We start from the raw sequence: 22,363 nt of genomic DNA, 5'->3' as shown, positions 1-22,363 counted from the left end.
TTATCCTGCCAACTATTGCTATTCAGTTAACACAGACTGAGTGCAGAGCCCAAAAAACATGGTTGAGAGAGTAGACACTTCCAAAAGGATACAAACTATAATTACAATCCAAGGATACATATCTCCTATTTAAACCTTTAACTTAGGGCACCTGGGTGGCTCAGGTCATGATCCCAGGGTCCTGGGCTCGGGCTCCCTGCTCGGCGGGAGGCCTGCTTCTCCCTCTCCCACTCCCCCTGCTTGTGTTCCCTCTCTTGCTGTCTCGCTCTCTGTCAAATAAATAAATACAATCTTTTTTAAAAAATAAAAAAATAAACCTTTAACTTAAATGTTTATTTTTAGGTGTTTTTTGCTACTTCCTTGTTGTGAAAAAAAATCACTTAAATCTTCAGTCTTATTTTCATTATCCGTAAAGAGAACATTACAATTATTTTTATTTGCGTTATCTTGCTTTCTAAGCAAGGGGCTATTACTGTTAGTAGGAAGGACTTCAATTCTGCTTCAGCCAAAATAAAGCTCAGCTCAAGGGGATTCTGGCCAGATCGGGGTGCAGGCTGCATTCATTTACTCAAATAGCATATATTTATTCAGCATCTGCTTCGTATTCAGCAAAGCAGTGGGAAGGATACCATGTACGAGACCGTTTCTTCCCTGAGAAACGGACAATCTTTCTGAAGAGTCATATATATTAAATAGTACAGACTAAAGGCTGTGGAAATTCAGAGAACGGAACCGTTATGTGTTCGAGCAATCCCGTAAGGCTTCTTGAAAGAGTTCATACAGTGTTCATTTATGCAACAGACGTTTACTGACCACTTATTAAATGCCTGGCTCCGAGGATACGGCGGTGAACAATTCAAAGCCCTTGCCCTCATGAAGCCGATATTCCAGTAGGAAGAGGTGGACAGCAAACAATATAATATCAGGGGGTGATGAGTGCTCTATTTAAAAGTAGAGCAGGGTGAGGAGATAGAGATGTGGATGGCGGGGCAACAAGAACATGGAGACCCAAAGCCAAGAGTACGTGGTGTGGTCAGGGAGAGGTTATCAGTTACTCTTGGGGCCTAAGTAGGGACCTCAGAAAACAACTGACACATCCTCATCCTTTCCCGCAATTCAAAGCACTGAGATATTCTTGAGAGTATAACGAAAAATAATGGTCGGTAACTTCCTACATCAGTTTATTCTACGCTGAGGGAAGGGAAACGGATCCATAGCCTTTTAAGAATCCCTACCTGCAAAAAAAAAAAAAAAAAAAAAAAGAATCCCTACCTGCCTCCCCCCACCCCCACACACCCCACCCCCCGGCCCCGTACCTGATGCATAATTCATAAACCTGTCGGCTTTCACCCTCCCACTTCCCCAGAAGTCCCTTCCGGAAAGCCGGGACCGCAATTCTGAAGGTTCAGCTTCTGCCCTTAGCGGAATCCACCTTCGCTTCCGTTGTGGCGTCACATCCACACAGTACTCTATCGCGTCCCCGGGCAGAAGCCACTTCCGCCCCTACTTGTCGTAACTTCTGCCCTGAGTATCCCGGAGCGCTGGCAGCGCCGGATATGCTCTGCCGCTCCCGGAAGTGACTCGACCTTTGCATTCCCCCCTTTCCCCTTTACCGCCCCCCCTGCATTGCCATTTCCCTCCCTCCCCCCTTTTCGTTTCCGGCGCTCCCGCCTTCTCTCCGCCGCAGCTCTACTCCGAGTCTGTTGGGGGGAGGGAGGGAGGGAAGGGGCGTGGAGGAATCGGGGTTCTCGGGAGCACGAGCTGCAGCACCACTTCCGGGTGAGTGTTAAGGGAGGGAGGGCCGGAGGGAGGGGGCCACCCACTGCCTCGCGCCCCCGCCCTGCGGGTGTCTCGCGCGCATTCCGTGCGTGTGAGTGTGTGGGTCTGTCTCGCGCCGAAAGTGCGTGCCCGCGCGCTCCGCCTCGCGCTCTCCCCCCCTCCCTTCGCCCCCTGCTGGTCCTCCCGCCCCACTCGGCTCCCTCCTTTCCCAGCAAACGCCGCCCCTCCCGCGCTCTGGCTCAGGCTCTGGCGCCGCCGCAGCCGTCGCCGCCGGGTGAGTCTCGCGCCGCTGCAGTCGGCGCGCGCCAAGCTCTCTGCTCCTCCCCCCTCCCCTTTTCCTTGGGGGGGCGTGGAAGGGGGGGGTCCACGGTGTGACTGTATGTGTGTCCGTCCCGGAACCGGAAGTGGTTGTGGAGGAGCGGGCGATGGGGAGGAATGGGGGGGTTTAGGGGGCGGGTGTCTGTCTGGTGGGTGGCAGAGTTCAGCTCCCTGGAGGGGAAGGAGGGACGTCCCAAAGAAGGGTCTTTGAGGAAGGGGTGGGGGGTGACATCAGGAGAAGGCTCCCAGGGGCTGTCTCAGGGGAGCGAAGGTGTTTTGGGGACAGCTGGGGTGTCCAATAGGTAGACCCCTGTGCAGGCTGAGGGAGGTACTTCTTGGCGCAAGGCCTTGGGTAGGCAGGGGCGAAGTCCTCGAAGAAGTCGGGGGGAGGCCAGAGGAAGTGGCTGGGCCTGAACTGGCACTGTGCCTGACACAAGGGCTTGTGCATCCCCCTAGTCTTCAGCTTTGCCTTCTGAGGCAGTCCTCAGGGGGCAGGGGCCCATCTCTTCCTCCAACTCCTCTGTTCTCTGACTCCTGCTTACCCGTGGCCCTAGGGAATGAAGAAGAGCCAGTGTCTGAGCCCAGGAGTGGAACCCAAACACTGGTGATAGAGTTCATCTTGGTTCCTGGGAATTGGATTTATTTCCCTTGTATCCACATAGTGGGTGGCACTACACTCCTTATTATACCATTGCATCTTTGGATTTTGGGGGTCTGCCTGCCTTCCAGACTGCTGACAGTCAAAAGAATTCCTGAGGTTCTCCACAGTTCCCTGGTGGCTGCACCCTTACTGGCCCCTGTAACCCAGACAATTTGTTTACAGAAAGTTCAGGAGCCCTGGAAAGGAGAAGGAATAAGACGACAGGAGGAAGAGAGAGAGAGGGTAAGACAATTTTGGGTTAATGGCTTTTCTGGTTTGGGGGGAGAAGGGGTCATAATTAAATGGGCTTCTTGGGGACACTGTGACAGAATTCTTCTAGTAATAGCAATTTTAATACTGGTGTTTGTTGTGAGAGAAAAATGATCTCTTGAAGATACACAGGAAGTTTTTGTGTAAAAAGTTAGCGCTGTACCCCATCACTTTCCATTCCCACCAGTATTCAGAAATGATTTATGAAATGTCCAAGTGAAATCACTGAATAGGGTTGCATGGTGTCCAAAGGAGAAATTTATTCTGCTTTGGGGACAAATGGGCCCCAGTCGCCAGTGTAGTCCTTGTGGTATAGCTTATGGAATTGCTTTCCTGGATTTGGAACAAGCAGAGTTTAGAGTGGGGTTCATATTCTTAATGTCACAGAGGAGTGCTTCAAGTAGACCTGTTGAGTGATTAGAATCAGTGACACAGGGTTATTTCAGTTTGGTGTGTCAGGGTGAAGTTTTCAGAAAAACAACAACAAAAAACCCAACACCTGGTTCATGGGTAGTTTAAAGTAAAGTGGATAAAATTGTATGGAGTGAACTTCAGAAGTAGGTCTGGAAGAATTCAAAATAATGAGGTTTGATGGTGGTAGAGTTCTAGGTAGTCTGAAAATGACAATGTGAGACCCAAAAGAGTTTGAGTTCAGAGCTTATAATCCTAGAGATGTCTTCTAAGGACCAATTCCAGTCTGGTTTATAAAATTTATTCCCCATAGGCTTCTGAGCCACGTTGGTAATTAAATATTAAGTGCATATTTCCTTTTCTCCAACTGCCTCGCCCCCTTTTCCCTGCCCACTTCTTTTTTTTGCCTCATATTTCCCAGATCCATCATTTATAGTGAAGTAGGCAGGACAGGGACGGGGAAACCACTGTGCTCTTCTTCCCACAGGGTACTGGGTACCATGGTCCAGCAGTACCCAGGGTAGACATTGCTGGCTCAGATTGCCAACTTTGTGGTGGTAGTGGTCCCGTTGGTGTGTTTGGGCATGGTGTGATGGTCTTTCCCAGTAGAGTTGGGATAAACCTGTTCTGGGTTATTTTGTACTTGGAAGAGTTCACAGATGGTGGGAAGGCCCCCAAATTATATTGGGATGGCCCTTGCTGAGTGCCCTCAGAACCTAAGAAAAAGATTTTGTTTCCTTACTGAAAGAAAAATGGTTCTCTGTGTTTCTTCATTTCAAGTCCTTAGCTAATATTGCAGCCTTTCTGCAGTTGTGCATTTTGGAGCAGTTTTTCTCTGTAGAGTGTCTGAGGTCCGTGGGTCAAGTTCTTTCTGTAGTTGAGTTTGGGTTGGTTGTTCTTCGCATCTCTGTTTATTGTGGGTGCTTCTAGTTGGTGATTACTGAGCTGGAGGCTATAGACCTGATACTCTTGGGTAGTATCTTTGTAATTATGTGGTCTTTATGTAATTGTCAGTAATTGTCACTAGTAGTCCTCGGCACATGGAAGTATTTCCCTAACTCTCTTCCTTTCGGGAGCACTTGAAGCATTTTATTTCTTTTTCTTTTTTGAGCTGCCTCCCATCACCATATGCCTTATGAATTTGTTTTAAGGGGTTTATTCTCCTCCATCCTCTACCCAAATAGAAACTTAGTAGAATAGTAAATTATTCAGAGTCAACCACTGATGTGGGACCTAGAATTAGATTCCAGAAGTCTTGATTTCTAGGTTCATTCTCCAGCTACTACACTTGGTTGGCGCAAGTCTTTCATGATTTTCTCAAGACTTGTTATGTTAAGAGAATATTGCTTTCCTGAGGAAAAATTAGGCTTTATTTGAAAAACAACAATTTTTTTGAATGTAGTAAGTACCAGGAAAGAGACTGTAGTCTTTTTACCATGTCTACCAAAACCACATGCTGCAGGCGGTGGCATCTTTGTTCCTGGATGGCTGGTCGCGCTGTGGAAGGATGGACAGATGGACAAAGCTCTGGTGCAAGAGTTCAAGACTTACTAAATGTTTCGTGGGTGTTACTTAATAATTGTCTTTTTTCTTCATCTCCTCAGTGCTTCCAAGATTTTTTTTGAGATTGGAAAAGAAATAATGTAGTTCTTTGACCCTCTTGAAAGAAAAATACTGTTCAACTTATAGTAAACCTTCCTTTTTATTAACAGAGTGCTTGAGGTGTTCTGCAATAGTGAAGTTGAAATTAGAACCCAGATTTTCAATCTGCCAACATTCTTCTTTCTACTTACTATGTTTTTCTTTCTTTCCTGCTCTTTGGGTCTGTAATAAAAGCCTTCTACTTTCTTCCTAATCTAGGGTAAACCAGTTCTTTTTATTATCATTGATATGTTGGCATAATCATCAAAACTGGCACTCTGTGTAGAAATGGGGTTTCCTCATAATATCATTGGGCTTCTTCAGGTTTTAAGAATGTTGGTATATGCCTGCTTGGATGTCGGGATGGTTTGGGGAGGAGAATTATTCCATGAAACATAGAAAGTTAAGAGGTTAATGGACAGTAAAAAGGTATTGAGTGATCTGGCACCAGGAGCGCCCTGTTAACACAACTCCAGGGGGCGCCATTTACATTGTATTCTGGCAAGAGCCTTCCTTCTTGGCTCTCCATTTGATCTCCTTTCAGGGATACAGAGATTGAAGTCAGCCTTTTTAGAACAGTAGTATAGCATATAGGTGTCATTTTGTAGGCAAATATTGCTTCTAGTTGGGTGAGCAGAACTCTCTGTGTACCCCCCCCTCTTTGGGCCACACATGTTTCTCGGAAGCCCACAAGGCACATTTATCACTGTGTCCTAGGAACAGCTGTGGTTCTGATCTTCAGCTTTGTTCTCTTAAGAACCAAAGCAGAGGGATAGCCTGGGTATCCAGGGAAGTGGAGAGGCCTTTTATTCAGACCACCCTCTGGATGGTCTGGCCTTTTTACTCAGATTCTATTATTCTAAAATCAATTACCTTGGTGGCCAAGTGAGGTCTCCCAGGTTGTGGACAGAGAATATCCTCTTTTAACTGCATTTTTGCTGTTATCAAAAATTTCACTTTTGGAAACATTTACAGAGAACTATCTCAAAAATGCATGGTCCATTCCTGGAAATGCTGTAAATTTTATTGCTGTATCAAGTCACAGTATCACAGTGTATGTACTTGAGTTGTAGGATTCGGGTCTCTTGTAGAACCCCCGTTCTTAACTTCCTCTTTGGTATCTGCATTCAGATCCCCGCTCTAATATTTACTATTTGACTCTGTGACTCCAGTTTCCTTATTTGAAACGTGGGGATCCCAGGAGTTCATGGGGTTGCTGTGGGGATTAAATGATGCAGTCGTTGTGAAGTACTTCGAAGGGCCTAGAACAGTGCCCTGAACACAACGAGCAGTTAATAGATGTTAGTGGTGATGGTGGTGGTGACATTGTCCTGTCCTCCACGTCACTTTGTGTGTCCCCTTTGTAAGAACCCACAGGGGCTCTTTCTCTCAGAAAGTGTTTCACCTGAGCCACTTGTAGGACAATATGAATGGATCTAATCTTTATTGGCAAGGAGGAGTGTTGTGCTTCCGGTAGGAACCCTATCGGAAGACATTCTTATTTGCAGGCTTTTGGTTCCTCCCTCCTAAATTTTCACATCCCTAATGTGTTTACTTCCTTGACTCTTTAGGGGGAGATTATAATTAGACCCTCCTTCTTTACTCTGCAGCCTAATTCTCTACTTCATTGCCACCATATGCCACCACTCTTGTCTGTGTCATTTCTTTCAACTAGAAGGTTAGAGAGATGGGGGTTATGAGTTATGGTTTGAGCTCCCTAGCATTGTTTTCAAAATCTGTATGTATAGAGTCCACTGTCATTCAGTCCATTAAATGTGGACTTGCATACTGGGTGAGGAGTTCTGTGTTGGAGACCGTGGGGAGGTCCAAGATGGGATCCCTGCTTCCCAAAAGGCTTGGCAAGATTGGATCGCCTTAAACTGTGATCTGATCATTTCTTGATTTCTGTCGCCTAAGAAGGACCTGAGGCCCCTTTATAAAGTTAGTGCTGGAAGGAAAAGGTTAGCACCAGTGTTGGAGACTGTTCTGATGTATTTTTTAAGTTGGGGAGCAGGATGTGCCTGTGGTTGATTTCTCGAGTCAGTTAATATTGAGTCTTATTTGTGTGAAGTTGTAGTCACAGGTTTGGTGCATTCCTCTCCTCTCCTTTGCTACTTTTTAGGAAAGAGTAGGCTGCAATTCAGTTCTGCTTCCCTTTATAGGTTTTATGAAAATCGAGAATGCTGTTTAATAGAGCAAAAAATGTGATGAGATTTCTGGAGAAGGAGAAGGAACAGGGTTACTTTTAGAGTGAAGTCCCTTCTGTTTCTCCTCCTTTGTTAACAGATTTTCCTAGTTTTCTTAATCTACTTCAAACCCGGTTTCTGTGCCCAGTGTACCCTCCAGTACTTAGCAGCTCTGGTATCTGCCTCCGGCACATCCTCAGTGGGACCTGCTCGTGGCTGTAAGTCACAGGTCCTTCTTCCCCACCTAAATCTTGGTTACTTCTGGTTCAGAGTAGCAGCATGATGATAATGTTTATTTCCTGCTATTCATCATTTCCCCATTCCAGCAGTCTCATACTCCCTCTTCACCTGCCTTCTGCTGGGCTGGATCTTTCTGGGTCCAGGATTTGGGGAAACTACTCTTGAATAACTGTCATTAACATACTGCCTTGCTAGGAGAAGTGATCAGAGTGGGAAAATGGTGGGATGCCTAGATTCTATACCCATCTGTGACTTGGAACATGATTCTGAGGGATTACACGTCTTGCTTATTCCTCCCTCCCAAAGTTTTAAGCTTTATCATCCACACACACGGAAGAACTTGAACTCTCAGAAGCATCGTGTTTGAGAATTACAAAGCAGGAGTCTAGTACTGTGTTAGTGTGTTCTGGTGCACTCTTGTCCCTTTTCTGAATCCCTGTAAGTAGGAATCTGGGTGCTACTGCTACTCCTGGTGCTAGAACGTTCTTTTAAACCGGTGATTGCAGGTTCTCACTGCTCCGCTCAGCACGTGTAGTACCCAGTGCAGCACCATGGATGTTCTTAGACCTTGGTCGGTTTGTGGGGGGGGGGGGGGCATGGTCCCCAGGTATCATCTGGCACTGATAGTGATTCCTGCCAGTTTCATTCTTTAATTCCCTTGGGCATTTTGTGTTCTGGCCTAGAACCTTTTCAAGCTGCATAGAACTACAAGTGTGTCATTTGGAAGTCTTAAAATGTTTTATTTCAAGGAAGATGGATTTGTGGGATAAAGGAAAAGAGGAGCCAGGGATAGGTACCCTGGCTGTTACTAAGTCAGTCAGTGATTTACCCACAAGTGGGTACATCCCTTCCCTGCTAATGACTTGACTTTCTCTTTTTGTCACCAAAGGAAAGTATTGCCAGGTCTGTTTCTTTGGGTTATGGGAGACATTCTGTAGGTGAGATGTGTCTACAAGTTCCTTCATGGGCATCTTACGTAGGATAGGCTCTGTTGGATTTCATGCTCAGTGGCTCTCTGGGACTAATATGGCAGATCCTGAGATCTTCACTCTGAATTCCCAGCCCTGTGGTCAGGTGCCAGAGAAGGGGCCGGGAATTCCTCAACCGCCCTTCTCCGTTGCTGCGTTTCTTCAGATTTAGTCCTGAGTGTGACGTGGTTTCTCTTTTTCTCTTCAGGTAGAATGGAAGAATCTCACTTCAATTCTAACCCGTACTTCTGGCCTTCCATCCCCACAGTCTCAGGACAGGTAGGTGGTGTTTGGTTTTTGCTCCTTCCCTTTCATGTACTTTTTTCAGCTCTGAGCAGTGAGTTCTATTACTGTGGAGACTGAAGCGAGATAAATCACGTGCTGTTTCACCAGGTCCCCCATCACTGAGAATTAAAATTTCTGTCCTGGCTTCTCTCTGGAAGCACAAAGATACACTTCTTGATCTCCAAGGAGGACAGACCATGCAAAGTGCTTAGGGAGCAGACAAAGTCACGCTCTTTCTGAGGAGACCGCTTGCCTCCCCTTTGCTTTTCTTTTAGATTGAGAACACGATGTTCATCAACAAGATGAAGGATCAGCTGCTGCCAGAGAAGGGCTGTGGGCTGGCTCCACCCCACTACCCCACCCTGCTGACAGTGCCTGCCTCAGTGTCCCTGCCCTCAGGCATCAGTATGGACACAGAGTCCAAGTCAGACCAGCTGACCCCACATAGCCAGGCGTCCGTTACCCAGAATATCACCGTGGTCCCTGTGCCGTCTACAGGACTGATGACTGCTGGTGAGCCACTCTGCTCTTCTCCAATCTGAGGTGTTGATCTTCCATGATCAGTACCCCAGGCTGGAGGGCTCCAAGGACATGGGAGTGGGATATGTGTTTGATTACTCAATCACATTTTTATTAAGTGCCTACTGTGTGCCTAGCAATGCGCTAGGCATTGTGGGGGATACAAAGAAGTAGAAGATGCGGTCCCTGCCTTTGAGGAGGTGACATTCTTTCCTTCTCTGAATCAAGGAGTCTCCTGTTCTCAGAGGTGGAGAAGAGAAGGGAGTCAATCAAGGGGTAAATCTCACTGTTAACCGGGGGTGGGGTGGGGACAGGGGTTAGGAGACCATTATTTTTCTACAGGGTTTGGGGTTTCCTATGTACTCTGGGCTGGGAGGGCGGTGGTGAGGGGTTGGTTAGACAATGATCTGGGGGAAATTAAATAGGATCAGGACTGGACAACATGACACCATCTCCTTTTTCTCCCAATCCTAGGTCCTGGTTTGGTAATCACGTCCCCCTCAGGCTCCCTTGTGACCACAGCCTCATCAGCTCAGACCTTCCCCATTTCGGCTCCCATGATTGTCTCAGCTCTTCCCCCTGGCTCACAAGCCCTGCAGGTGGTCCCTGACCTCTCCAAGAAGGTAGCATCAACCCTAACAGAGGAAGGAGGCGGAGGTGGTGGTGGAGGTGGCAGTGTGGCCCCTAAGCCCCCTCGGGGCCGGAAGAAGAAGCGGATGCTGGAATCAGGGCTACCTGAGATGAATGACCCTTATGTCCTCTCCCCCGAGGATGATGATGACCATCAGAAAGACGGCAAGACCTATAGGTAAGGATCAGAGCCAGGGCAGCAAGGGGTGAGGATCACTGTCTCAGCTTACCTACCCCCTTTGTGTCTTGCCCCTAATCAGGCTCTACGCGGACAGCTTTCCACCTCAGATCCACTTGCATGTCAGGTGTTCTGTTGTGGGGCAGGAACGTAGAGCTTCCAGCTAGCACTTCTCTAGTGACTCTTCCCCAGGATGCAGACCCATTGTATGCCTTCCTTTTTGGGGTTGTCAGCATTGACTAATTTTTGAATGACTTAACGGAGTTTCTTCCTTATGATAAGGCTTTAGACTGATTTCAGACTCCGTCTCCAGCTCCTTTGTGCTTTCTACACTTTCCATTCCTATTTCTCTAAGAAACTGTTCTGATAAGCCCCTAACCTTAACCTGTGTGCCATCCACTGGTTCTTGGGCCATATTTGAGCACTGAGACTGCCTGACCCTGCATGGTTGGGGTGATGGGAGGGGTCTGTATAAAAAGATGGGAGGTACAGGATATCGCCCTTCCCCCGCCCGCCTTGGACTATATGCTTATGAAATGCCTGTTTGCTCACTTTCTAATTCATGAAAGTCATTTTGATTCTGTACTTCCTTTAAGTTGTCCATTGCCAAATAGTCTTATATTTGCATGTGGCGCTATACAAAAAGAATTTCAGAAGCAAACTCCCTGCCCTTTGACAGTTGGACGTCTTTTAATCCCTTTGAAAACTATCACGGGCCCTAGTGGGTTTGGGAAGTCTGGTCCCAGGTTACAGAGTGGGATAACCACTGTCACAGCTTTGATGCAGACAGGGGCAGATGTGCATGGCTGGGAGACTGGGTCTGTCCTTAGTGTACCGAGATGGGCAATGTTGTTCCCATTTTAGGAGCGAAGGGAACTGCGGCACAGGAAATGGACAGAGCCTTGGGCTCATGGATTCAGTTCCCGGCTCCACCACGAACTTGCTGTGTGACCCTGGGCAAGTCCTTTTCCCCTCTCTGGGCCTCAGTTTCCTCATCTGTAAAATGGGGAGAATTCTGTTTATGCCTCCCATTTGTTGGGAGTATATATATCAGCTAAGATTTGAAATGTTGGGAACTTCAAAAGAGAGAAGGAGTAGTTGTCATTTAGCATTTATTTGTATTTGTGTTGTACACATCTACTGTGGAGAGTAGCCATGACTACAGAGTGTGTAAATTCCTCTTTGTAAGTGAAAATGAGGGGAGTGTTGCTATGCAGAAAGTATTGAGCACTGCAGAATTCCAGCTCCTAATCCGAAAGTTCACTGCAGCTTTATTATTACAGGTGTATCCCACTTTATACAATAAAAGTGTTCCTGGAAAATGTTTACATCATATTTTATAAAGGTACCTGACAAGTTTGATTCATTTAAAAGCATCTTTTATATATCATTTTACAAAGTGAAAATCCCTTTTATTTTGTAGAAATCTGGATTTTTATGTATTTGCTTAAAGTGAGGTCACTGTGACATGGAGATAGACCTCTAGAAAATGTGTTGTTGTGAGAGTAATGGGCTAGGTCTCTGACACCCTTTGGAGCTTTGCACATGGATCAGGGTCCTCTGATTCTGCCAAGGGTTTCTTTTTGTTTTTGCTTTTGCTTGTTTATTTTTTGGGTCCACATTAAAGCTATCTCTGGACTTCCTAAACTGTGTCTATGGGGAGAAATGTGAATATACAATTGGAAGGAAGCCCTGGTAGCATTTTCTACACCCTTAGTGTTTTTGGAATTCTTGACTGGCCCCCACACCCAGGTGACTAAGGAGAACTCTGAAATTAAGGGCGCCTAATTATATTCTGGGTGACTGGAATTTCTTTAGAAACTCAGAACTCTGAAGTTCCAAAGGGATCTTTTTAATCCACACACAACACACACACAAATAAATAAATCCCTATTTTCGTGCATGTGTGGGTCAACATTCATTCCTGTGGTCAGTGGCATTTGGGTATTGTTGGACTTGGGTTCTATTAGTCTGGACAAGTCACCTTCTTGCTAGCTCTTTGTTCCCATCTGTAAAATGGGAAGATCAGTCACGGCCCCCCATTTATCATGTGGAAATGTTTTGAGGGAAAATCAGAGTATCTGAAATTGGTTTTGAATATCTTAGGGAAAGAATGGGGTGATTCAAAGTTGATATTGTAAACAGGGTCATTGCATTGCCTGCCCCAGAAGGGGCCCCATTCTTGTGTTGGATGTGACTGCGGCCCCCTGGCCTTGTGCGCCTAGTGAAATGGGGTGGTGGCTTTGCTGTCTCCTGCTAACTGCCCACTGCCACAGTGCTCCTAAATCAAGATTTCTTTTCAGCCACCCAACACCTTGCATTAAAGGACTTGTGCTCTTTTATCTGGCTTCATAGGATTTCAGAGTTGGAAATAACTTTAATGGTCACCTAAGCCAGCCCCTTCTCTGTAGTTTTAGTCTTCTAAACATTCCTGACAGATGATAGTCTGCCTCTCCTTGAATATGTCTAATGTGAGGAATCTCAAATTAGGTTAGAATCATAGCTTTGTGTAGTGAATAACTGTTTGCCCTGTGGCAAATTACTTAACCTCTCTGAGCCTTCAGTGTTCCTTTCTGTAAAACAGGGATAATACTTGCCAGGTTGTTGTGAGGAGCAGAAACAGTGTGTCTCAAGTGCCTAACTGGTGTGGGGCCCTGGCAATATCTGGCACAACAAATGGCAACTATTATTATGGTTATTATGATCGTCATTTGAGACTGCTTATTTTGTTGCCAGTCCATTGTCTATGGATTTAAGTTTTGCAGATTTCTTCTCTCGTTGAAAACTTGGATAAAGAGGGTTATTTTCTCTCTTGTAGTTAATTTCATACTAAGGGTGCAGTTGTGTGTTCAATACTCACACACAAACTATGAGCTTTTGTTTGAGTTAAAATGAATGTGTTGTTCCACCTGTCTGAGAAATTTTAGCAACCGAGGGAAATTATGTTGTAACATTAGTTCCGTTTCCCCTCCAAGTGGCAATGTGTCCAGTTTCTAACCTCTGTGGAACATTAGTAGCATGAGCTCATCCATGGACACTGGTACTGTTAACATTTGTGCAGTTTTATTATTAGAGAACACTTGGCTTAGCTTTGACTGTTCTGTGGGTTTGCTGGCCCTTCTAGGGGAAGATATTTATCTCTCCATTTTACAGACCAGAAAATTGAGGTCTAGATTGATGAGCAAGCCTATAACTGAGCCCTGAGTAGAGCCCAGGTGTCCAGACTTCCATTGGCTGTGTCCTTTGGACTGTACTAAACTATAAACAGAACCTGTGCGCCTCCCATATAATGGTTGGGCATGCCAGACGATAGCCAGGGATTGGCGAACTGGGAATCAGATTTTCCTCAGAGTTTTCAAGTGACCAGAGATATAGAAATTGACCTTAATGATCGGAATTTCAGTAGAAACATTAATAATAGAGACCATACCCCCAAATAGTGTAATATTTTTTTTCCTCTGAGGAGCGCAGAGTTCTTTTTAGTCTTGATCTCAGTTATTCTCTAAAAACTCTCCTGGGATCAGAAGAAAGCAGAAGTCGTCACCCCACATCATCCAGAGGCCAGATTATGGAAAGAAGTTGGGGAGGAACCAGAGCAGAGGGACTTTTTCCCCAGTTGCCTGGCTTCCAGGTGCTGCCCTTCCTACCAGCTCACACTGTGCACTGCAGAGTTGTTGAGGAATGAGAGCATTCCAGCTCACACACAGATAACTCTTACTCGATAAAGTCTGAATAGTTGTGGCTTATCTTGCTCAGAGGCCTCCTTATTTGATACTGTTGGGCAATGTCAGAACAGGAAGGATTACCCACTCAGGTGATGGGTGAAAGTATATCAGCTGCTTATTGATGTCAGCCCAAAGTGCTGACTTTGGCTCCATGTGCTAGGAAAGAGGAAAGGTTTAGCATGGAAGCTCAGTGTTTCACAAATCTTTTCCTCCTAAGTGTTTGAGAGGAGGCAGCCCACTCCCAACAGTTACCTCGGCTCTTTGCAAAAGTAGTTCCCACTTGATGGCCAAGGGGTTTGGGGGTGGAGGCGGCCAATGGAACACCAGATCCAGGGTGTAGGCCAGACATACATGATTTGGAAAAGCCCCTCCAAATAATTCTGATCCTTCTCCACCCCCATCCTTCTAGGAATCACTGGCTAAAAGGAAGTAGGAGAGAATCTGAAAGAAGGCAATTATGTGAGGAGACAGAAGAGAAGTCCTTCTGGAGAGTATAGTCAGTTTGTCCTCATTAGCATCTCGGGAACTTGAGAAATACCCGAGGCATGTCCTTTATAGATGGGAAGTTGGGGAAGGGAGCCCCTTAAAAGTCTGAAATCGAGTTATAGGCAGAAGGAAAACAGAAGTTAGTCGATAACCCTGCCCCAATGGAATCCACATCAGCCTAGAGCCGATGATAAGATTTACCTGTCTTTTCTGGTTGAATTTTTGTTTCTCTACACACTTAGGGAGTCAGATCCTTCGAACATTTATTGAATATTTGTATTGTGTGGGTCCACATGAGAAGCTTAGACTGTAAAGATCAGCAGAACAGCTCCTCCTCTCAGGGCCTTACAGCATAGTTGCAGTAAGCGGGAGATCAGATAGGCTGGCTTCTGTGGAAGCGGAGGGAGGGTGCGGCACCCTGCCCGTGGGAAGGCTCTGACCACTGCCCTTGCTTGGCCCAGGTGCCGGATGTGCTCACTGACATTCTACTCAAAGTCGGAGATGCAGATCCACTCCAAGTCCCACACCGAGACCAAGCCCCACAAGTGCCCGCACTGCTCCAAGACCTTCGCCAACAGCTCCTACCTGGCCCAGCACATCCGTATACACTCAGGGGCCAAGCCCTACAGTTGTAACTTCTGTGAGAAATCCTTCCGCCAGCTGTCCCACCTCCAGCAGCACACCCGGTAAGGCTGCTCTTGGTTTTACCCTGCCGCCCGGCTGCGAACCCCTACCTACCCCTAAGGCCACGTTGCCTGAGCCTACTCTTCTCTCCTCATGGTTTCTCTTTTCCCTTTCGACTTGGCCCTTCGGGAGCCTCAGTTTGCTCTCGTGACTGTCTGTGAAAAATAAACTCTGTATTTTAGCAGTTTGCGGGGGCCTGGGCAATGGTGGTCTCCAATCCCAAAGTCTGGAACGGTTTTTGTGGTTTCTCTCTGTGTCTGTGTTTGGAAATCTTCCGCAGAGCAGGCCCTGCTTATACTATATGCTTCAGTTCAGAGCCAAGGTGTGCATTCAACTTCAGGTCCATGGGGAGCAGGCGGTATTGGTCTTTGTTCAAATTACTATTTGGAAGCAGGGTATCTGTGGTGAGTGCTAACCTTAGAACGAAGCAGAGGGTTGACAAGACTGAAATCGTTAAGGTGACCAGAAGCCAGGGGTCGCAGCTCTTCATCATCTCACTGCCATTCTAGCCACCGACGTAAGATCAGCAGCAACCTAGATCCGGGTGTCCTCGTCATTAGCCTCTCCAGGCCGGAGTGTGTTTGGGAGGAGGGAGGAGGGGGTGCTGTCATCCGTCAAGCAACATCATTTCACCCAGCAGAGAGCTGAACCCATGGTGTCGAACTGCTTCCTCCTCCCCCCTTCCCTCCTCTCCTCTCCTCTCCGGCAGGATCCACTCCAAGATGCACACGGAGACCATCAAGCCCCACAAGTGCCCGCACTGCTCCAAGACCTTCGCCAACACCTCCTACCTGGCCCAGCACCTCCGAATCCACTCGGGGGCCAAGCCCTACAACTGTTCCTACTGCCAGAAGGCCTTCCGCCAGCTCTCCCACCTCCAGCAGCACACACGGTAAGGGAGAGTGGCGGGCTACTGCCCCCGCCCCCGCTGGCATGCCCTCCCCACCCCCGCCCCGGACACACACAACAACCCGCATGCGGGGGGCGGGGGACAGACCTGGCTGGAGGAGAATACGACCGGCGTCTGGGAGAAGAAGCAGCCACGACCCTGGAGACACAAGCGGACGCTCAGAGAGAACCTTTTTGGGGCACAAGCGGCGTGGGGGAGATGCAGTGACTGTGTGGCATTCCTTGATACATGGGAGGAAGAGACGAACCCGGGGCAGAGACATCTTCTGCCTTCATTTCTCTCACTGCAAACACCAGAGCACACATCTCGCAAGATTTTTTTGTCCTTGGTGCCAAAGCAAGGGCATTTGATTGGAGAAGACTGTACCGCCAGCCCTTAGGGCACCAGTTATGAGCAGAAGACATACTTGGCCTTGAGCTGGGTACCAGCCTCGTGACCCCTACAGCAACCAGCAAGGTCCCAAGGATGCCAGGAGTAGAGAACAAACCAAAACATGTCCAAAATAGTCACAGAGAACTAACTGGCCAACAAAATGAAAAAGCTCGTACTTCATAAGAATGCCCACCGTTTGTCCCGTGAATCTGGAGTGACTAGGAGGAATTGAACCTGCCAACTGGAAGAGTTGATGTCCTTCAAGGGGGTATCAAGTTGAACTGGAATTCAGACTTACTGCTCAGAAGCCTTCTCACCTGGCTGCTTCTGGATGTGGTGATTCTCCCTCAAAGGGGTCAGACATCTTGCTTTGCGAAGAGGAGGAGTCGGGCTTTCCTCACAAAGAGACACGTCTTGTGACGTTTCCAACATTTTATACTGGAGGTCCAGAAAAGCACCTGGTTACAAAGATGGCTCTGAAGTCCCTGATGAGGAGCAGGTGTCCGCAGACCCTCAAGTCCTTGGCTCATCTCAGTGGAGGGTCCTGTAGTGTTTGGGAAAGAGGTCAAATTGGTACTAAACTAGGCATTTCTGCCCTTAGGGGGCCGGACTGGGAAAAGCCTCACAGAGTTTCCATGAGTGTTAATATCGCTGCTACTCTCCATAATTAGCATAACTCTGCTTTTCTTTGATTCCAAAGCTTTTTCTGGGAGCAGTGTGTTTCTTTTTCCTTAACCAATGTGTTTACCTTATGTTTCTGAACATTCATTAGGGACAGCTACTGTAGGAGCTGACTTGTATGTCAAATTATGGACTGCCTGTGTCTTGGCTGCCAAGCCACCAGTCCCTCCTCCCGCATCAGAGGAGCCCAGCTTGAGCTGAGTGACGGAGGCAGTGAGCAGAAATCAGGCACTATGGCATGATCCGTGTCAGAGAGGAGCTGAGGCTGGGACCTCCTGGAACCCAGCCTGTACTCCCATAGGAGGGCAGGCGTGGCCTTGAGGAGGTTGGTTAAGGAGCACATCCCTGAGTGGCCTTGCTGACATCCTTTCCCTTTCTTCTTTTCTCATCCCATGCAGAATCCACACCGGTGACAGACCATACAAATGTGCACACCCGGGCTGTGAGAAAGCCTTCACACAGCTGTCCAATCTGCAGGTAAATGTTCCCCCCCTCCACATGGGGCCTTGCATCTCAGACTTGGGTCAAAGTGCCATTTGACTAGTACAGTGGTTCCTGGACTTTTTCAGGACCGCTTTACACTCTTAATAATTACTGGGAAACCCAAAGAGTTTTTCTTGATGTAATACCTGTCTACACAGAGAACGTGAAACTGAAAAACTTGAAAAAATACTTAGTAATTCATTAAAAAACAACAAACCTGGGTGCCTGGGTGGCTCAGTTGATTAAGCGTCTGCCTTTGGCTCGGGTCATGATCTAAGGGTCCTGGGATTGAGCCCTGCGTTGGGCTCCCTGCTCCACAGGGAGTCTGCTGCTCCCTCTGCTCCTCCTCCTCCCACTCATTTGCTCAGTCTCTCTCTCAAATAATAAATAAAATCTTTAAAAAAAGTAATAAACTCATCGCATGTTAACGTATATAACGTATTTCCAAACACACAAACCCCAAAAATTGAAAGATTGGCTTTTTTTTTTTAGAGAGAGTGTGTGTGTGCACAAGCGGGGTCGGGGAGAGGCGGAGAGAGACTCTTAAGCAGGCTCCACGCTTAGTGTGGAGCTGAAAGTGGGGCTGAATCTCATGACCCTGAGATCATGACCTGAGCTGAAATCAAGAGTTGGATGCTCAACTGACTGCGCCCCTCTAGAGAAAGATTGCTAAGCAATGATTCTTACTTTTACTTAAACATAAGGCAAAATAACCTGCAATCTGGGGAGAAAGATTTCATTTAGATGTTTTCCATTAGACTGCAGCACGTTTTTAATGTTTAGCTTACCAGAAGATGGCTAGATGCTCCTACCTGCTGTGCTCGGTCTTTGCTACATTACACGTTACGTAATCTCTGTACAGTCATGAGAGCATGAAAAGGCAAATGTGGTCTTACTATTATTTTGAAAATAGTTTGAGTTTGGGGCCCTGTGGAAGAGTCTTGGCATTCGCTAGCATCCCCCCATGCTTCACTTTGGGAGCCACTGGGCTAGTGGGACCAGCATAGCCGTCCTCCCTTTTCAGGCTCCTGGGATGTCCTGCAGGAGCTGTGCCTCTTGCCTTAGCCTGTAACTCCTCAAGTTTTATTGAAAGCAGTTCCTGCTGCCTTCAAATGGAAAGAGAACTTGGGAGGCTGACACCCCAGCTCAGGGCTCTGACATTAAGGTCAAGGAGGCAGGAAGGATGAGTCTGATGCACTCATCCTGATTTCTCCTCATTTTCCCAGTCCCACAGACGGCAGCACAACAAAGATAAACCCTTCAAGTGCCACAACTGTCATCGGGCGTACACGGACGCAGCCTCCCTAGAGGTACACCTATCTACGCATACGGTGAAGCATGCCAAGGTGTACACCTGCACTATCTGTAGTCGGGCATACACGTCGGTGAGTGCTCATGCCAGTGCCTGCCCTTCACTTCCCCGTAGGCCTGCAGGGCCACACAGTCCACTTCACCCCATCTTCCCGGAGAGAAGGCTGTTGCCTTGAAAACGCTAGCTCCCTAGCTCCAGCTCGTCAGAATCCATAAAGAGAGGCGAAATTAAACAGATCTATAGCTAAGGAGTTTAGGGGGTGCCTGATCCCTTAAGCCTATAGAGAAAGATTGCTAAGCAATGATTCTTAATTTCACTTAAACATAAGGCAAAATAACTTGCAATCTGGGGAGAAAGATTTCAGTTAGATGTTTTCCATTAGACTCCAGGAAGAGGTGGTAAAGTCATTCCACTCAAAGATCTTTGGGGAAATGACAGTTTTCCCTGTGCCAGTTGAACGCCTACCATGACTCTGAGGGTCTCCCTCTCCTTCCTGCTCACCGATAGTGAGCACTGACAGAGGCTCCTGGGGAGAACTTGCCCACAGCTCCAGAATGTCTCCGTTGAAGTATGGCTCTATTTAAAGTAAAGTAAGAGCCCAGGATGCTAGTTATAAGTAACCTCTTTCCTTCTCTTTCATCCCTCAACTCTTCTTCTCCATCTCCTTCAGGAAACGTACCTTATGAAACATATGCGCAAACACAACCCTCCTGATCTCCAGCAACAAGTGCAGGCGGCGGCGGCGGCGGCGGCAGTGGCCCAGGCTCAGGCCCAGGCCCAGGCTCAGGCCCAGGCTCAAGCTCAGGCCCAGGCCCAGGCCCAGGCTCAGGCTCAGGCCCAGGCTCAGGCCCAGGCCCAGGCTCAGGCCTCCCAGGCCTCCCAGCAGCAGCAGCAGCCACAGCCACCACATTTCCAGTCCCCTGGGGCAGCCCCCCAGGGTGGGGGTGGCGGGGACAGCAACCCCAACCCTCCACCCCAGTGTTCCTTTGACCTGACCCCCTATAAGACGGCGGAGCATCATAAGGACATCTGCCTCACTGTCACCACCAGCACCATCCAGGTGGAGCACCTGGCCAGCTCCTAGAGACCTGTGCTGCCACCCACTGGGAAGAGGGGAAAGAAGTTCTGGTCCCTTCTTTCTCCAACTTCTCTTGGTGGGAAAAGTCTTCTTCCTTGACAGGCCTTGGCTCCATCTCCTTGGGCCTCAGGCACGGCCTTCCTACACAGGATACCATGCTTATTCTCAACTCCTCTTCAAAAGGAACATCAGCCCTCCTGATTGGCAAAGGAATAATGAGCTGGTAGTGTAATCCAGCAGCCTCCCCTTCTAAGCATAGCTTTTCGAAATTGGGGGTTGGTGCTCAAGGGAGGGATTTGCTATGACCTCATAGAAACTTTTCCAGTGTGGGCACTTACCCTCTCGTTACCCTCATAATCCTCAAAGTTGGGGCTGGTGGAAGACTAGAGGCTGGTGCTCCCGGGTCTCTGAGAGAAGGGAGCCCTGAATGCAACCAGCCTCCCGTTCTATTCTTGCCTGCAAAAGAACAGAGGTTGTTCACATGCCCCAATCCCCGGGAGCCGTCTTCCCCTCATGGTCTCACTTCACTTCCTACCTAGTGCGGGAAGAGGGAGATCTGGGTGGGGGTCAGACCCCCTTTATTTGTAAAGGGGCAAGGGCTGAGATGTGGTCCCCAAGGGGCCGGAGATCCCCATAATGGTCAAGGGTGGCTTAGAAGTGTGGGTTATGGTTTTCCTTGGAGCCTCTCCCCTTCTCTGCCAGCCAAGGCCCCATACTCAGTCTCCCAATCCCAAAGCCAGAGGAGCTGTGGGAGCTTTGTGTTCTTTATGAAAGCCCAAAACAAGGGGTATTGCAGAGAAGGGAGAGTTCAGGGCAAACACAAGGACTGGACTTAGCTCCCTAGGTGCCACGGTCAGTTGCCGGACACGGATTTATATATAAATATATATATAAATATATATATATATATACCCACTCATCACGGCCATCTTTGTTGTAACCATTTCTGTGTTTATAAATGCATTATCTCTGAGAATTTTCATATTTGATGTTTTGTTTATTTTTGTCCTTATTGTTTCTCCACCCACCCTGTCTTCTGGCCAACGGCATTTTTATTTCCTTTTGTCCTTTTTGTTTGTTTTTAAATCATGGCAGATTTCAGAGAAAAGAGAAAATGAAAAAAATCAGGAAACCAGTTGTTATAAAGCAATTTAAAATGAAGAAAAAAAAAACTTATGTACAAACCAAGGGGTGTTTTTAGAACCTTGTATAGAAATAAATTCGTGTAAAAGGATCAGAGGCAGTGGAGCTGCTGATATGAGCGAGCATGGGAAGAAGCTACTTGGGGATATGTTCAAGGACAGTACTAAGAATTTACACTAGAGTGTGTGTATGTGAAGAGTGAATGCTGTGTGATGAGACTCTGTGTATGTATCCCCAAGCGTAGAAGGGCACAGCATTGATACTTAAAGTGAGATCTTGGTTTATGAGGGTTTCTACATATAAATTCTGTCATGGGGCCTGCGATGCCTAAATGTATGAGAGCAAGGTTTCAGTCATGTGTTGATAAAACCACTAAGCTCCCCATGAAAGAAATGGAAGCATGCCCTCTTTTTTTTTTTTTTTTTTTAATTTTATTTATTTATTTGACAGACACAGCGAGAGCAGGAACACAAGCAGGGGGAGTGGGAGAGGGAGAAGCAGGCTTCCTGCTGAGCAGGGAGCCCGATGTGGGACTCGATCCCAGGACCCTGGGATCATGACCTGAGCCGAAGGCAGACGCTTAACGACTGAGCCACCCGGGCGCCCGAAGCATGCCCTCTTGAAAGGGCCTACACTCCTGCCTGAGCATCACCAGCTCAGGGCTAATTCCAGCCGGCAGAGTGCGTACATACATATATCTATTATCTATATCTGTAGGTTTGCAGTGGTGGGAGCCATAACCAGAACTGAGTAACAATGCAGGACAGTTGTAGTGCTTGAAAAGTAGAATGTGGTGAGGAAACCTGGACTTCAGCCCTGGCTCCACTGCCAAGCAGTGTTCACGGAGAGACTTCTTCAGCTGTTAAAAGAAGGGATCGGACTAGACCGCCTCCAAGATTTGTTTTTGAGAATTAAAGACCTTTAAGCACTGAATACGTTGTGACAAATCTCCAACATCGAATAACATGGCTATCTGCGTACTACTGCTGGGCAACCGTGCTCATGACCTAGAGGAATGTGGATAGTCCATGAAGTAATGCCCACTTAAGTTTTGGGCTCAGCCAGTCTCTTGGGTGGGCATCCAAGACCTCTCAATCTGCGCTGTGACACTAATGAATGTATCATCTATGATGAGACATGTCAATGTCTGCTAGCTTCCTGAATACTTTTCTTTCCCCTGCTCTTGCCAATTGCTGAAAATGTCCTGACTGCCCTATCTTCACCACAGCTATTAAAACCAGAATCTACTCTTTTTAAGGATTCACTCACAATCATAGCAAGAACTCTTATGAGGTAGGTACTCCTGGTCTCAATTTATAGAGAAGGACATAAGCATCGGAATTAAATTGTTACCCAGGGGCATGACACTTGGAGTGAAGTCTAGATCCAGCTGCTGTATCTTACCACTTGCTCAGTAGTAAACC

General features: G+C 47.4%; 1 protein-coding gene across 9 annotated transcripts; it reads left to right on the top strand.

Moving 5' to 3' along the window:
• Window positions 1-1,602: 1,602 nt before the first annotated feature.
• On the top strand, window positions 1,603-21,033 carry ZNF384 (zinc finger protein 384). 9 transcript variants are annotated; one of them, XM_028121026.2, is made up of 13 exons: window positions 1,603-1,779; window positions 1,992-2,053; window positions 2,921-2,980; window positions 8,662-8,732; window positions 9,014-9,251; window positions 9,486-9,533; window positions 9,732-10,065; window positions 10,930-11,022; window positions 14,738-14,962; window positions 15,670-15,852; window positions 17,322-17,400; window positions 18,633-18,791; window positions 19,389-21,033. In XM_028121026.2, exons 4-13 carry the CDS (start codon window positions 8,667-8,669, stop codon window positions 19,800-19,802), a joined length of 1,839 nt encoding a protein of 612 aa, XP_027976827.1. In that variant the 5' UTR covers window positions 1,603-1,779; window positions 1,992-2,053; window positions 2,921-2,980; window positions 8,662-8,666; the 3' UTR covers window positions 19,803-21,033. The 9 variants fall into 9 exon arrangements, with proteins under 9 accessions (XP_027976827.1, XP_027976828.1, XP_027976829.1 ...); XM_028121027.2 differs by lacking the exon at window positions 1,992-2,053; XM_028121028.2 differs by lacking the exons at window positions 1,603-1,779; window positions 9,486-9,533 and having other exon boundaries at window positions 1,800-2,053.
• The last annotated feature ends 1,330 nt before the right edge of the window (window positions 21,034-22,363 follow it).

Source organism: Eumetopias jubatus, unplaced genomic scaffold (assembly GCF_037043125.1).
Source record: "Eumetopias jubatus isolate StellerSeaLion01/CBP00866 unplaced genomic scaffold, mEumJub1_p1.0 scaffold_8, whole genome shotgun sequence".
Lineage (NCBI taxonomy): Eukaryota > Metazoa > Chordata > Mammalia > Carnivora > Otariidae > Eumetopias > Eumetopias jubatus.
This window is presented reverse-complemented; position numbering and strand designations above follow the sequence as displayed.